This window comes from Ptychodera flava, chromosome 9 (assembly GCF_041260155.1).
Source record: "Ptychodera flava strain L36383 chromosome 9, AS_Pfla_20210202, whole genome shotgun sequence".
Lineage (NCBI taxonomy): Eukaryota > Metazoa > Hemichordata > Enteropneusta > Ptychoderidae > Ptychodera > Ptychodera flava.
The window spans coordinates 4,704,196-4,717,736 of record NC_091936.1 but is presented as its reverse complement, the minus strand read 5'-3'; the positions used below and the strand labels follow the sequence as shown (position 1 = coordinate 4,717,736).

General features: G+C 38.9%; 1 protein-coding gene across 1 annotated transcript; it reads right to left on the bottom strand.

The window, feature by feature from the left end:
- Nucleotides 1-4,717: 4,717 nt before the first annotated feature.
- Nucleotides 4,718-12,621, bottom strand: LOC139139714 (GTPase IMAP family member 8-like). The gene is made up of 3 exons (XM_070708574.1): nucleotides 12,492-12,621; nucleotides 8,538-9,375; nucleotides 4,718-5,689 (listed from the first exon to the last, which is right to left on the bottom strand). The coding sequence occupies exons 2-3, from the start codon at nucleotides 9,366-9,368 to the stop codon at nucleotides 4,820-4,822; spliced, it is 1,701 nt and encodes a 566-aa protein (XP_070564675.1). The 5' UTR covers nucleotides 9,369-9,375; nucleotides 12,492-12,621; the 3' UTR covers nucleotides 4,718-4,819.
- Nucleotides 12,622-13,541: the final 920 nt, after the last annotated feature.

Below are 13,541 nucleotides of genomic sequence, written 5' to 3'. Positions count from 1 at the left end.
TGACTTTTACGATGGGGTTAAAAGTCGTAGAAGTCAAAACCAGCCCGGAAGGCAGGAATCTCGTCTGAAAACACCACAGCTATGGATCCACATGTACAGCTATCGTCAAACGTGCCACGAGCTGCTACAGCTGCTACAATGTTGTTGAATAAGAAGACACCCAGTATTTAATCTGGATGAAAAGTTTTTACAAGGTTTCACTTTATTAAGACGAGGATGAATTAACGACATGTCCATTGATTTGAAATACTGTACGAAAGTGGAGTCACTTTGGTATCTTCAATTATTAATAAGTCCTGCTTCGGACAGTTATGCAAATCACTAGGGATTTCACCGATGTAACACTGATGCTGTTAATGTTTGCGTACAACTCTCCTACAATTAATCTACCTGTGAGGTGAGAGCTATTGGCCTTATTGGACGAGTTCGTCTCTTGCTTTTTCTGACTTGAATAACAAGAGTTCATAAGGCCGCGTTCAAAAAAAATGGTGAGGGGGGGCTGGAGGAATTCAGGGGGGATTCGAAAATTTTTGGGGTAGTCGAGGGGGACTTGAAAGTTTTGCTCTGCCTATAGGGGGGACCTGAAAATATTTTGACTCCCAACATTTTGATGTCGTCCAATGGTTCTAATGTTAGTAATAATTAAACAAAATCTAGAACCGTTTTGTCACATTTTATGTCTTTAATCTCGAAAAAATCTGAAAATGTATGAATGCCATTAAATTTTCGTAAAACAAGTTGGCCTTGTAATGGGGCAGGAGCTGCAACTGTTGATAATTTTTCAATATTTCTATGCAATGTATCAAACACAATTTCTTTGTGTCTCTCTACAGCATGCAGAAAAAAACAATATTCAGCTGTCAACAAAACCCATATGTCTAAATGGTGATAATTGAATGATACAAATGCACGGTACACGTAGGCTGTGTTGGCAAGCTGGATATTTGACAGCTCAACATGCTGTAGGGAGTAGAACAAGAACGCAATTGTATAAACTGAACAAAAATATTGTCAAAATAGAAAGTTAATACAACTACTGCCCTGCTACTACATACTGGCAGTGACAGTGACATATGTAGCTCTGACTCGATAACTGTCTGATGTAGTTTAAGAAGAGTTTCGGTCAGAGGACACTCAACTGACAGTGAAACGTACATCTACTTGTACACAAGATCCAGCCAGAGAGCAACACATAGAAGACTAGGGGACTAACAGTTACTATGAATTTTTGAATTCTGGCATATGAGAACAATCAAATATTAGAGAAAAAAGATGGGGTCACCATACTTGATCTTATACATATGTATGATGGAAAGTCATTTTTTCTAAAATCACTTAAAATCAATATATAAAACCATTCATTTCCAAGTTCAAGCAGTGAATGAAATTTTCACATCTCATTGTACCAATAACACAAAAGTACATCTTTGAACAGTAAAGACTCTAATTTAAATGGAAAAATGTGTGACGAAATGGAATCATTTATTTTTATCAAATTTGCCATTATTACACCCCAAAATTTCTGAGATTAAAACATTAATTTCACGGAATATTATAACCTTCCAGTATTGTCAATTTTGTAAAACATAAGTGGCATCTAAATTGTACTTTTGAAAAAAAAATCGGTAGGTCACTGTGCTCATTTTTTCACAATTTGGTTAAACGTAGCTAGGAATACACAATTTTCATACTCTCTCATGATTGTCATTTTGTGTGCTTTTCAGCTGGCGCCATTGAACTGGCCAGAGTTGGATAAACTCAAGTCGGCTTAGACTGAGAAATCCAAAAAGTCCACTGATGCATTTAAAAATGAATCAATTTAAGAACTTGCCCTAGGTATATGGCTCTACAACCTGCTGATAAGAGGTAGTGTTGAACATTTGCGTGCAGAACGACACATTACATGTTACCCTGCGTGCATTCCTAATAAATATGCGGCTATATGGTAATTAGGGGGGACTTGAAAATTTTTGAGGGTATTGAGGGGTCTGAAAAAAAAAAAATTTCAATTGCGATTCCTCCAGCCCCCCCCCCCCCACCATTTTTTTGAACGCGGCCTAAATGCAGTTGTGCATGGCATGACAGATCGAAGCAAGTTACAGGATATTGTGCAATTGGTTGTCAAATATATTACGCAACTATTGGAGAATTGAGAGAATGGTCTGACAAATAGCTTCAACGAAACTTAACAATGACAGACAACCTTGCCAGACAGCTGCGGGCATCAGCAAGCAGCAGGAGACTGCTCATAGCTGTCTTGCAAGATTGTCTCTAATGGATTAATATTTGCATATTTCATTGTGAGACCAATCAGTGAACTTTTCCAAGTTCCGTAAAATGGTACCATATGTGTCGATGAGCAGTGAGTCAGACCAGGAGCTGAAGCAAGATTACCACAATTCACGTCAGCTGTGTGTGTGGATAAGGTTGCATGGATACATTTCTCTGCATTTCTTCAACATTTTATAACGTTTAAAACTTTGCTTTCCGAAATAATGCAGGTCACTCCGAGACATCGATTTCTATTACAAGTTCAGGTGCCTCGGTTCGGATGCCATCCTCCGCAAGCCCAGTCTGATTTAAATTCGATGTGGAAATGATAACATTCAAACGTTTGCCTATTATTTATTGTTTCATTTAATAATTATTGGTCGCATCAGGCGTATGTCTCCTCTGATTTGAATTAGATAATCAATTTTAAACGACAAATATAAATCTCTTTTAAGTTATATATCGACGTACCAACAAACCTTTATCACTCTTCGTGGTGGAACTTTTCCTTGGCATGCAGTGCGCCGCCAGCGGTAGATGATTTCATTAGCATGTGTTGTACCACAGACCCTACACATGCCCTAATCACAGGTGCCTGGAATCGCTAGTGTTTTATACAGAAAAAGAATGGTTTCCTTCTCGCTGTGTACACCACGCTGGCAATTCCAAGCACCTGTGCCTTAAATCAAGCAGCGTTAAGTGGCGAGGGATGTCTATGGTCTTCATCTGCTGATTGAAAGCATCAAAGACGGAACACCGAGTTGTTGCTCGTTTTGGTCACGTGATGCAAGGATGTAAATTACAAGTTGTCGGCTAGGCATTCCAATCAGCTTTGGAAAACTAAGATATGTAATCGTTGATCCATGGCCAGGACATGCAGTTACAGTTAACACGATTGGAATAATTTGGGATAATTGGATGGTGAATTAATGTCGGTTTAATCTGCAAATGTAAGCTCATCTGCTTTTCTCTTTAAGTTATACACTGTTTTTTTTATGAGTAATTTGTAATATTGCGACATTCAGCTATAGGACACTTAACAGTTTTGAGAAATTTGAAAAATATGACGATCCAATTATCCCACATTAGTTCCAACAGAAGCGTAATATCCACCAGGAGCAGCTGATACGCGTGTTCAGGTGTTTGTGAGAAGTTACTCATCATAGCCAGTTTTGTACCCATTAGAGGAAGGAAAAATTCTCTTTTTTTCCAGGAAGGCAACTTGGAAAGAAGTCCAATCGGTGGGTTGTGAGTAGGATATAGTTGGCTGTTTTAGAACCTTTAGCGAAAATTTCGGCTTGGCGTTTGCAAATCACCATGACAAAATCTGAAGTATTTTTAGTGATAAACGGGCTTTTTATGGTTCAGGTATTGGGCAATCATACAGAATGCGAATACGATAATGATGTATTAACAAACGCGTGAACAGCAATGAGAGTGAAGCATGCTGGGAGAAAGGCAAAATTATGCATCGGGGAGAGGATAGTGAAGATATTTTGGTGGCAGAGTATGGGGAGGGGAATAAGTGTCTGGTAAGGGATACTTCGCAATTACAATAGGAGAACAGTTGCAAAGAGCTTTCACGTTCCTTCAAAATTTTATTTTGTTCAAGATAATATATTTACACGGAAAGGTTTTCCGGTTACAATGTATTCAAACTTACAGGTTCGTTACCCCTTATACGTGGACAAATCGATAAGCGGGATTCATGACGTGCAATTGATGGATGCCAACACAGTGGATGTAAAATTTAACACTATATATGTGAATTTTCATTGTGTCTCTCTCATTTGATGTCAGTGAAAGTTATTTTTGAGGATGCCTTTGTAAAAGGCCCATAGATGTGTCATCGCCATCTCCTTTTTCCCCATTTTATTCAGTAAAACATTATTTCTTTCGTAAACACTCTACATTTCATCTGGTAAATATTTGTTAAGTTTAACATGTAGCCTTTCATCAGTGGATTTGCATCTGGTGGTGATGATATATACATATGACGACGCGATTATCGTGACTAGCCTGTCGGGAATCTATTGTACAAGTAGGTTCTCAAAGTGATCCAATTTTAGACACCTTTGGTTTTTAAATCTTCTAAAACATTGTTTTTGAACTCGTGTCAAAACTGAAGCATACTAAGCATATGCTAATCTGTAGTACGATTAACAATTGAATAATTTATAAGGCGCTGAACAGTTATGAAGCAAACACTTCAGTAAACATCTGCAGTAAGTTTTAAGGTTCCTTCTGAAGCTAGTGACTGATGACTTTTGTATAAGTTCAAGAAAAAGAAACTATGAGCTTAGTATATATGTATTAATTCAAATGACAGATAAGTACTGCTTTCTGCTTTGTAGGGGATGTGGTAAGTTTCTTCAAATGAGCCGAAATCTATATAGCTGCCTATCTTTCACACGAATAACCTGGGGTTGGGGATGGGGGTGGGGAGAGAGAGAATTATGGACAGTCTGTGATGATGCTGTCATCCAGCAATGAAGTTACATCGCGAAAAAAATTCACTTTAAAATCATGTTCCTTCCAGTTTCTCTTGTTATTGTACTTTGCTTATGTTCTTAGGATAGTTTTCATTCATGGCTTGTTTGACATGTTCACCGAGACCAAGGAAGAGCAAGTTTCGTTGTTGTTCATGATGACTGGTCACGGCTTTCTCTACATTTGCAGAAGGATTTCCCTGGAATGTTTGATATCCATTATTGGCATGCATCTTGTCGATTATCGTCACCAACTCGGATACCTGTCGAGTCTGTTTTCGGATATTTGAAATCTTATTATTAAATATCAAACAGCGTTGCTGACATTCCTCGAGTAGCTTCTCAAGAAACTTAGGGGTCTTGGATAAAAATTGTTCTTGAGAGATCTCCTCCTCCATAAGGACATCTCCTCTGGTGAATACTATCACCAGATATCTGATAAAGTCATCGCCAAAGACACTACGGAGTGTCTTCACCGTTTCAATCTGTTCTTCTGTCAGTCGACAATTAGCGTTCACCAAGAGTAAGATAGCGTGTAATCCTTCACCGCTTTCTTGATGCGATATTTTCACACACTCGCTGATCTCAGACAGGATATCTTGGCATGTCAAATGCATGCGGTTGTCATATAATCCAGGTGTATCGATGACAAGTATTTCACGGTCGTCACATGACCTTACAGCCCATTGCACAGTCCTGGTAACCGCTCTTTGGCTAAACCTGCTTTCAAACATACGTCTTCCCAAAATGCTGTTCGCTGTGGCGCTCTTACCACTACCAGTCCTGCCAACCAGAACCACGTTCAACCTTTGGCCTTTAGGTATGGCGTCATTACTCTCGCCGATGCCTGCTCTTGGCACAAGAAAAACGTTAAAACGAGACCTCCTCCAATAATAATCCATCGTTGGTAATATTCGCCATGACGTCATTTTTTACTCTGTGTACCAAAACAGAAGATATCAAAGATGATTTCTTGGATCCTGTTATAAAAGAGAAGTGCGTTTCATTAGTATTTTACGATGTTTTCGATACGGTCATAGCTGGAATAACTAGTAAGAGCCTTGAACTCCGGTCAAGCAGACTCCCCATGGAATCTAACCCTTTGAGTGCAAAAGCCAACGTGTGTTGCCTTTATAAAATATGACATAGCCAGCAACTTTTTCAGATCCAGACGAGTTTTTTCAGATTTTCTCCCAAAATTTTGGTCAAAAATTGTAGACATTGAAATGGTATGTCCATTAGGTCCAAAATTATCAAAAAATTACAGAAAAAAAAATCATAAAGATTGGTAAAATGTTACATTGAAATGTTGGTGGGAAAAATTACAGCAAAGGGTTAATATCGATTACAAATTAATTGGACGATATGTAATTTACATCCGTGAGATTCTTTGATTCAAGCCTATTAGATATACGAAAATACATGGTCAACCAATGATGGTCATAAATTAATGTAGTTTATGAGTAACAGAGTGTTAGTTTGAGCATTTTATGTCAATTGTGTCAATACTGTCAATGATAGAACGATCTGGGCACTTTTTTATCCGATTCTGAATTATCCATCACTATGTCTGTGATACTACTCGGCAAAAAATAAATACATTTCATTTTAGTGGTCATTCAAGCATAAATTATTTTAGATAGGCTAGCACACTTTAAACACAACAGACAAATGACGTCATCGCTCATTCATTTTCACATTCTCATTTATTTAACCTGTTTAACTGTATATTCATTGGCTGAAGAAGGGTGTTTGTTTTGATGCAACATCTTGCTACCAGATGCGGCTTCAACGAGTAAATAAGCCCCTTGACTCCGTTACAGTACTCCCGTAGCATCGTAGTGCGTCATGCGCGTTGCCTGGCAACAGTTACGGCAGCAACATCACTTATTTCGATCTGTCGCGCGTTAATCACCATTCTATTTTTAACTTCAAACGCTTAATATTAAAACTGGGCAAGTTCGTCAACTGTGAGGTAAAAACTACGCCATGCGGTTCGAAATCTGCACTTTTTGAAAAGTAAGAAGAACTGGTTCTTCAAACTGGGCCCTGGCAAAGAAATCAGTGTCAAGTTTGCAGCAAATATTTCAGTCTCAGCCCACTTATCTATTGACATTTGATATACTCTGATAAATATATCCACGTGACTCAAAAGGTTTGTACATGTTGTAAGATCGGAATAATCTCAATCATGCGCTGATCTGACATAGCACAGATGCTATTGCTAGGTAACGATAACCGGCCGATGCCTTTGCACCAAATATCATTTTCCCCTCTGCTTTGGAATGTATTCGTTGGCCGGTCGCGTCTCCTCAGACACCTTTTGTATTTTGATGATGTGACTTGAAACAAACAAACATGAAGGTCGGATGCAATTAATTGTCACTCCCACGCATCAGACATGTACAACTGCTGACTTTTAAAAGTCTTCACGTTCACTGGCCCAGACCGATCTCACCTCTTTCAGAAAATAAGAGATGTACCGTCCCTTTCCAAATAAATGAGTGTACTATGGTTTTGACCCGGTGAAAATGAGGTAGGATGAAGAGATTGTTGCTCATGACATAGGGGTCAGGATAATATTGAAAGGTCAACTAAACGATTTACAGGACTTGTGGAAATGTCAGTCGTTATATCTATGAGTTATTTGTCCAGTGGGACTTCTTACTTGAAATGACGTCATTACATAGACATGGGAGAATATACAAATACAAATATACACGTCATGAATGGATGAAAAGTTTATTAAACTGCCTTGGTCCTATAAACACTAACTCTGAAATAACTGAAGTTTAATAATGTCTTCATCAACTTTTCTACATGACAGAAACAGTCCTTTGTAAATAATTGCGGTGCTAAATTTTACAATACATGATAATTATGAAACAAATATATCAATGAAAGTAAATTTTGTGGACACACAGAAACATGATTAATGTTCTTTATCTTTAACAAGAGCTGCTGACAGTAAAACAGCAGTACATATTCAGGTGATATAGTATTAGAAAGATAACTCCAGGAAATATAATGTATTTCTATTTACATATCTGCAGGAAAAGAGTTTCATATTACAAGGTCTCGTTACTACAGGTTTTGAAAATTATAAGCGGGCCACTCTTCGTGTGATTGTATTATTTTAAATTACTTTCTGATTATCAGAAGCAAGGTCGTTTAAAATTGAGGACTGATGTGCATCGTCAATTTTCTGCTGATCTGCAGCATGCTCGGAAGGTTATATCTGATTGGTCGATTGTCACTATTCACATAAACTTAGGGAGTATTTTTGTATTATTTCATTATAACGGTAAGATTCAGCCACCAAATTGGATATCAGCTTCTGCGACGCTGCACATCAACAGAAAATTGACGATGCGCTCTTATGTCAGGTCCACTCTTGGGGTGTAACATCGTACACTTTGACCCCTATAGTACTGGTACGTTATGTGCCGCTGGTTCGTGTAGGTACACCGTCCATTGTACAAATAGTTGAAATATTTCATAAATAGTTTTAATTTCAAATTTCATTTGAAATGCGGCCCTGTCTAAAACATTTTCTTTTACGTGTAATACACGTATTATGTGCTTCAAAAGAAACAATTAAATTTGGTCTGGTTATTAGATGTGAGGGCATTTCTGTGGGCACAGAATAATTTAACGGTCACTATGGTCAAAGGTTACTTTCTAATATCGGGCAGAGTGCACATACCAGTGTGTAAACTGTAACCAAAGTCGTCCAGACTTTGCATGAGTTAAGATTGTATGACGTCAGAGTTAATATTGTCCCCAGACAAGCCGTAATGCATTGGAAATAACTCTCATGAAAACAGCCTGAATTGATCGCAGAATCACGGCTTCCCCTTTTGCGATGGCGGCACACTGTTCAGCGATAGCATCGGGTCCACTGTAGTTCTGTTCCCTATCCATTTCCAGGACTTCTTTGACTCTTTCTGTCATGTGATTGTTGAAAGGTTTGTTTCCATTCTCTTCCTTCATCTTATCGATCATCTTCACCAAATCTGCCACTTGAGCATCTCGAAGACGTTCATCTTTGTTGTCAAATGCGATGACGCGATTGTCGCATTCCTCAAGTACCCTCTTGAAGAAAGGTGGAGAGTCCTGAAGGTACTGTTCAAGAGTAACGCCCTCTTTGTCGAGAGAGTCTTTCCTTGTGAACAATATGATCATGTTCTTCATGACGTCTTCACCAAATAACTGGCATATAAACCTCACACTGGATATACCTTCTTCTGTCAGTCTGTCGTCTGCGTTTAGGGTTAAGACGAAAGCGTCAAGTCCATCGCTATGACTTAACGCAATGCCGAAGCACTTGCTCATCTCAGACTGCACACGCATGTGAGACATATCATCTCTGGTGTCAAACAAGCCGGGTGTATCAATGACAACGATTTCTCTTCCACCATGATTCCTCATTCCCCACTCTGTGGAATCAGTTGTCGATACCAGGGAACGAACGCTCTCAAATACACGTTCTCCGACGATGCTGTTACCTGTGGCGCTTTTTCCGCTTCCAGTTTTCCCCAGTAATATGATGTTAAGCTTTTCGCCTTGAGGCAAAGCCTGCCCGCTTGAATCTCCTTGATTTGACATCTCTGTTCTGAAAAAAGTTCAGGGAATCCTTGTCACTCCATGGACTCACCGCAATGACAAACTCTAACCTACTACATACAATAATTACAGAGTGTCTGTAATGCGCCATACAAGTAGCCTATTTTTCTAGATAGGAATGTTGTATGACAAATTACAAAAGTTTGTCTAAAAAAGTTTGTCTCTTATAGGGATTATTACTTACGCGTAAATGACATGTCACTCCGGTATTTGAAAAAAAAAAGTTGACGCATTCATGTGAATGTGATATAATTTCAAGCCATGTTGGTTCATTTCGAATAAAGTTTCTAGCTATGTGTTGGAGCCTAGCATCTGAAACGCTTATTATTGACAGAATCGACAAATTAATAAGTATGAACAAGTTAATCGTGATAATATTGAATCTGTTTTACAACATCTTAACCATCTCTCAACAACAGTGTATCTTTCTACTACTAAAAGCATGTTGAGATACACATCATTCAACTAGTTGCCAACTCAGCCTGTACGTGTATAGACTGCATTGTTATTGTTAAGGTAGAAGGCGCCACGGGGACAGGAATTTGGGCTTTCAAATTTTATCAATTCTCGTCTCACCTACCACTTGTGGAGGCTCATTTTAAAGCTCGTGATAAAAGATAAGTTTTCACCGTCAAAGTTTTTCGAAAATCGAAAATTTTATTTCCCCTATAGAGTTAACACAGGGATGGCGGCCATTTTGAATTTCAAATATCGAAAAATCTTAGGTAATTTGACCCCTGATTTTTATTCTTGCTTTGGTAAGAGAATGGTCGAAAGTTTCACTGAGGAAGTTTGAGCAAAAGTTTAAGTCTTTCACTTTGGAGGCGCATACTACCTTAACAGAATTCTCGTCCGGACCAGAACTCAAATGTATACATGCTATGTTGACAAACTAAATCGTCGATGTTCTAACATTCTTTAGGGAATAGAACAAAAATCTGTAGTTGATATTTAAAACAAAGGGTGGCGGGACTGTGACTAAATGAATTAAAATCACCAAAAGTTATAGCACAGTCACTTCACTGAGGGGAACATGGTTACAGCTACTGTACTTCTGGGCCTTAAACTTTACCAGACTAGCTTCCTCTGAGATCACTCCACAAGTATACAAAAATATTGGCCTACTTTTCGGTAGAACATGTAACATATGTGAATTCCATTACAATCTAGAGAAACATAATATTGATATGGACACACCTGAGAACTAAAGGTGAGCGCATAAATTTGAGGTTTCTGAAATGATTGGAACGGTAGGTTGGGGCTTATGAGGATGTCTTCGAAAGTTTAAATTTTTGACGTAAAGTCTCAGCTTTACGTTGAATTGGGTAGGGCAAACAAAATTTAAATGCAAAAGAATCATGTTTTGTTGTTTGCATTCTGACCACTCTTAAAATTACACTTTTTTGAGATAAAAAGAAACACCATGCTAACCATACTACATGCAGACCAAGCTTACTGAAGTTCACACGTTCATCGACATATATAAGGACAGGTCTATATCCCATAAAACGGCAAATGAGAGTAAATACAGTAAGTGAACTAAAATGACGTGTTTTCGAAATTTGGAATCAAACTCACCGGGATAGCTTAATTTTTATGCTGACGTAGAGGTCACCTAATTATTATACAGATATCCAAATTTGAACACCTAATTGCAATGTAAATACGCAACCAATGTGCGTGAAATAATCCGCTTTGGGATAATTGATATTTACTGACAGTGAACTTGACTTAACTTCCGTAATCGTTTCATACTGATTTCTGCATTGCAGTTGAAATATTCTGTTTGTCATCCGTTATCGTTGCGCTATTTATAAACGGGATAAATATTGACTCTGCTGAACTTTGCGATAAGACTGATAAGAGGATCAGGGCCCATTGTTTGGATACACTCGACGTCCGCTGTATCACACGACATTCTGGGCCAATTATGTGCTGGTTCCAGTTTCGTCAGCTGCATTGTATTCACAGCAGTCTGTCCCAAAGTGGGCGGAGCAACCTCTCTCATATGGAGTCTCCTACTGAATAATACATTCTGAGCTATCCTTCCGCAGGGAATAGGTCTACATTCAATTTAGTTTTGACCTCTGCTTGAACCACTGTACGTCAACTTATTTGCGTCTGACAGAGAATCTCCCTCTTCTTTAGACATAAACATTTTACGAGCTTTATTTTGGTATCGTCTAAGCTTATTGTCTAAACATGCCATAACAAATCCGGTCAAAAGATGCGGGTTCACAGATTTGCTGGATTTTAATCGATATGTCAACTGTATTGAGGTCAACAAAAAGGGAACGGAACCGATATTCTGACATCTAATTTGACTCTGTTACAAACGCTGCATCAGATATAGCTCACGGAGGTTTATGTTTTGCACTGCAGCTTTGCCTCTAGCCCTGCTTACAGGTCTGTGTGTCAGTTCCCGGCGTTATACGGCCTCCACCTGGCCGTATAACGCCGGGAACACACAGACCTGTACACAGGGCCACTTTGCCTCGGGACGATTGGCGAGTACAGTGGCAATTACGTGTCAAAGTGCTCTGGTACTTTAGCAGCGTACCCTGTCAGTGCAGAATACGTACGTGGAGTATGTATTATTATTACATATGTACCACAGATTACCAATCTGTTTGCAGCGAAATGAAGTTGGTATTTTCACAGACAGAGTTAATATAGTCCCTCTATTTTTGAAGTCAGATGCACAGCTATAGGTCCTGCCTCAATAGGTCACATCACGCCTGATAAGGCACCAGGGATAAGGCAGCTGGTTTTCAAGGTTGCCACTTAAATTAAAGATCCTGTATCATCGAGGCTCCACAAACAAGCTTTCTCGTCCGTCTTTCCACCCCTACCCCCATCTTTTTAAACAGACGTTGACCAGTAAAAATAATGCTGGTTCAGGCACCATGCACTACGGTTGACCTACAACACTGTGCTGTTCGGTATGCATGGAGACTGCTGATTACGAATCACATAGGCGAGAACTCTGCAATCCTTCAGTACACAGAAAATTTTGAAAAACGCACGTAAAATATTGATGTGAAATTACTTATTTAGCATAGTACCATGAGCTTTACTGATTGTGACAAAAAGGTGAATAATTACCTCCGAGTTGGTCACTTGTCTGCAGCTTCGCTGGACAAAAACAACGCAGTGAAAAACGCCTGCGTCACACCTCGCACACACCTCCAAATGCTGGCATATGATTGGTTATCGTGCCACAAAGACCCCCTGTAGTGCTGAATATATTACAGTCTTCTGAACGAAGATTTCATCATGTACATGATGTATGCTACAAAATGCACGTCTGCTACGGTGTTTACGTCGAACCTCTTGAATTTTTCCCTGGGTTAATCTTGGGGTTAACCTCTAGGTTGTCTATAATAGACGGCCACCTTTCGATCAAAACACACGTCTTCAAATGTCAGCGTATTAGGGCTTCCTATTCAGTGCCATGTCGCTGACTGTATGTCATTACATCGTTAATGGATTTTTGATATCATTAGACATCACGTGACAGTGTATCCGGTTGCCGTGGCAGTTTGCTGGTACATTCTCAAGTGACATGCTTGACCGCACACTGTAGAATGGAACGTGTTCTACATGTAACACACTCAAGGCAATCAGCTTTTCATTTCCAGCGTATGCTATTGTCACATATTAGTACAGAGCTACTTTAGTCACGGGCAGTAATTAGTAGGACCGACTGTAAACAAACAGAAGAGCGCAAGCAGGAGACGACCTTTAAAGTACCTTGTGGTGAAAGCATTTGTAAAACTGTTCTTCAAAGAACGATCGGCAGTCAATATATTGCTGAATGATTTTGAGAGGCTGAATAATCAAAACTTTGATGTGTAAATAAAATGAAAAACATTTCTTAAACATACTTGTTACAAAAAATTAAATACCTAGATTCAGTTTACAGTAAGCGTAATTGATTTGTACAGAAATAAGACATTATTTGTGATCACAAGTCATATTGTTGCCTATGGTATGTGAGAAGGTTCAGTAGCTATCGAAAATTTTCTTTGGTCTTCATCGTGGTGTTGCTCCACCAGGTTATCTATGTACTGGCTGGAGCATGAAGAATAGGCAAAGTTGTAAACAAACCTTTTCCAGCCTGATCTACATTCTATCGTCATGATTGACAACATT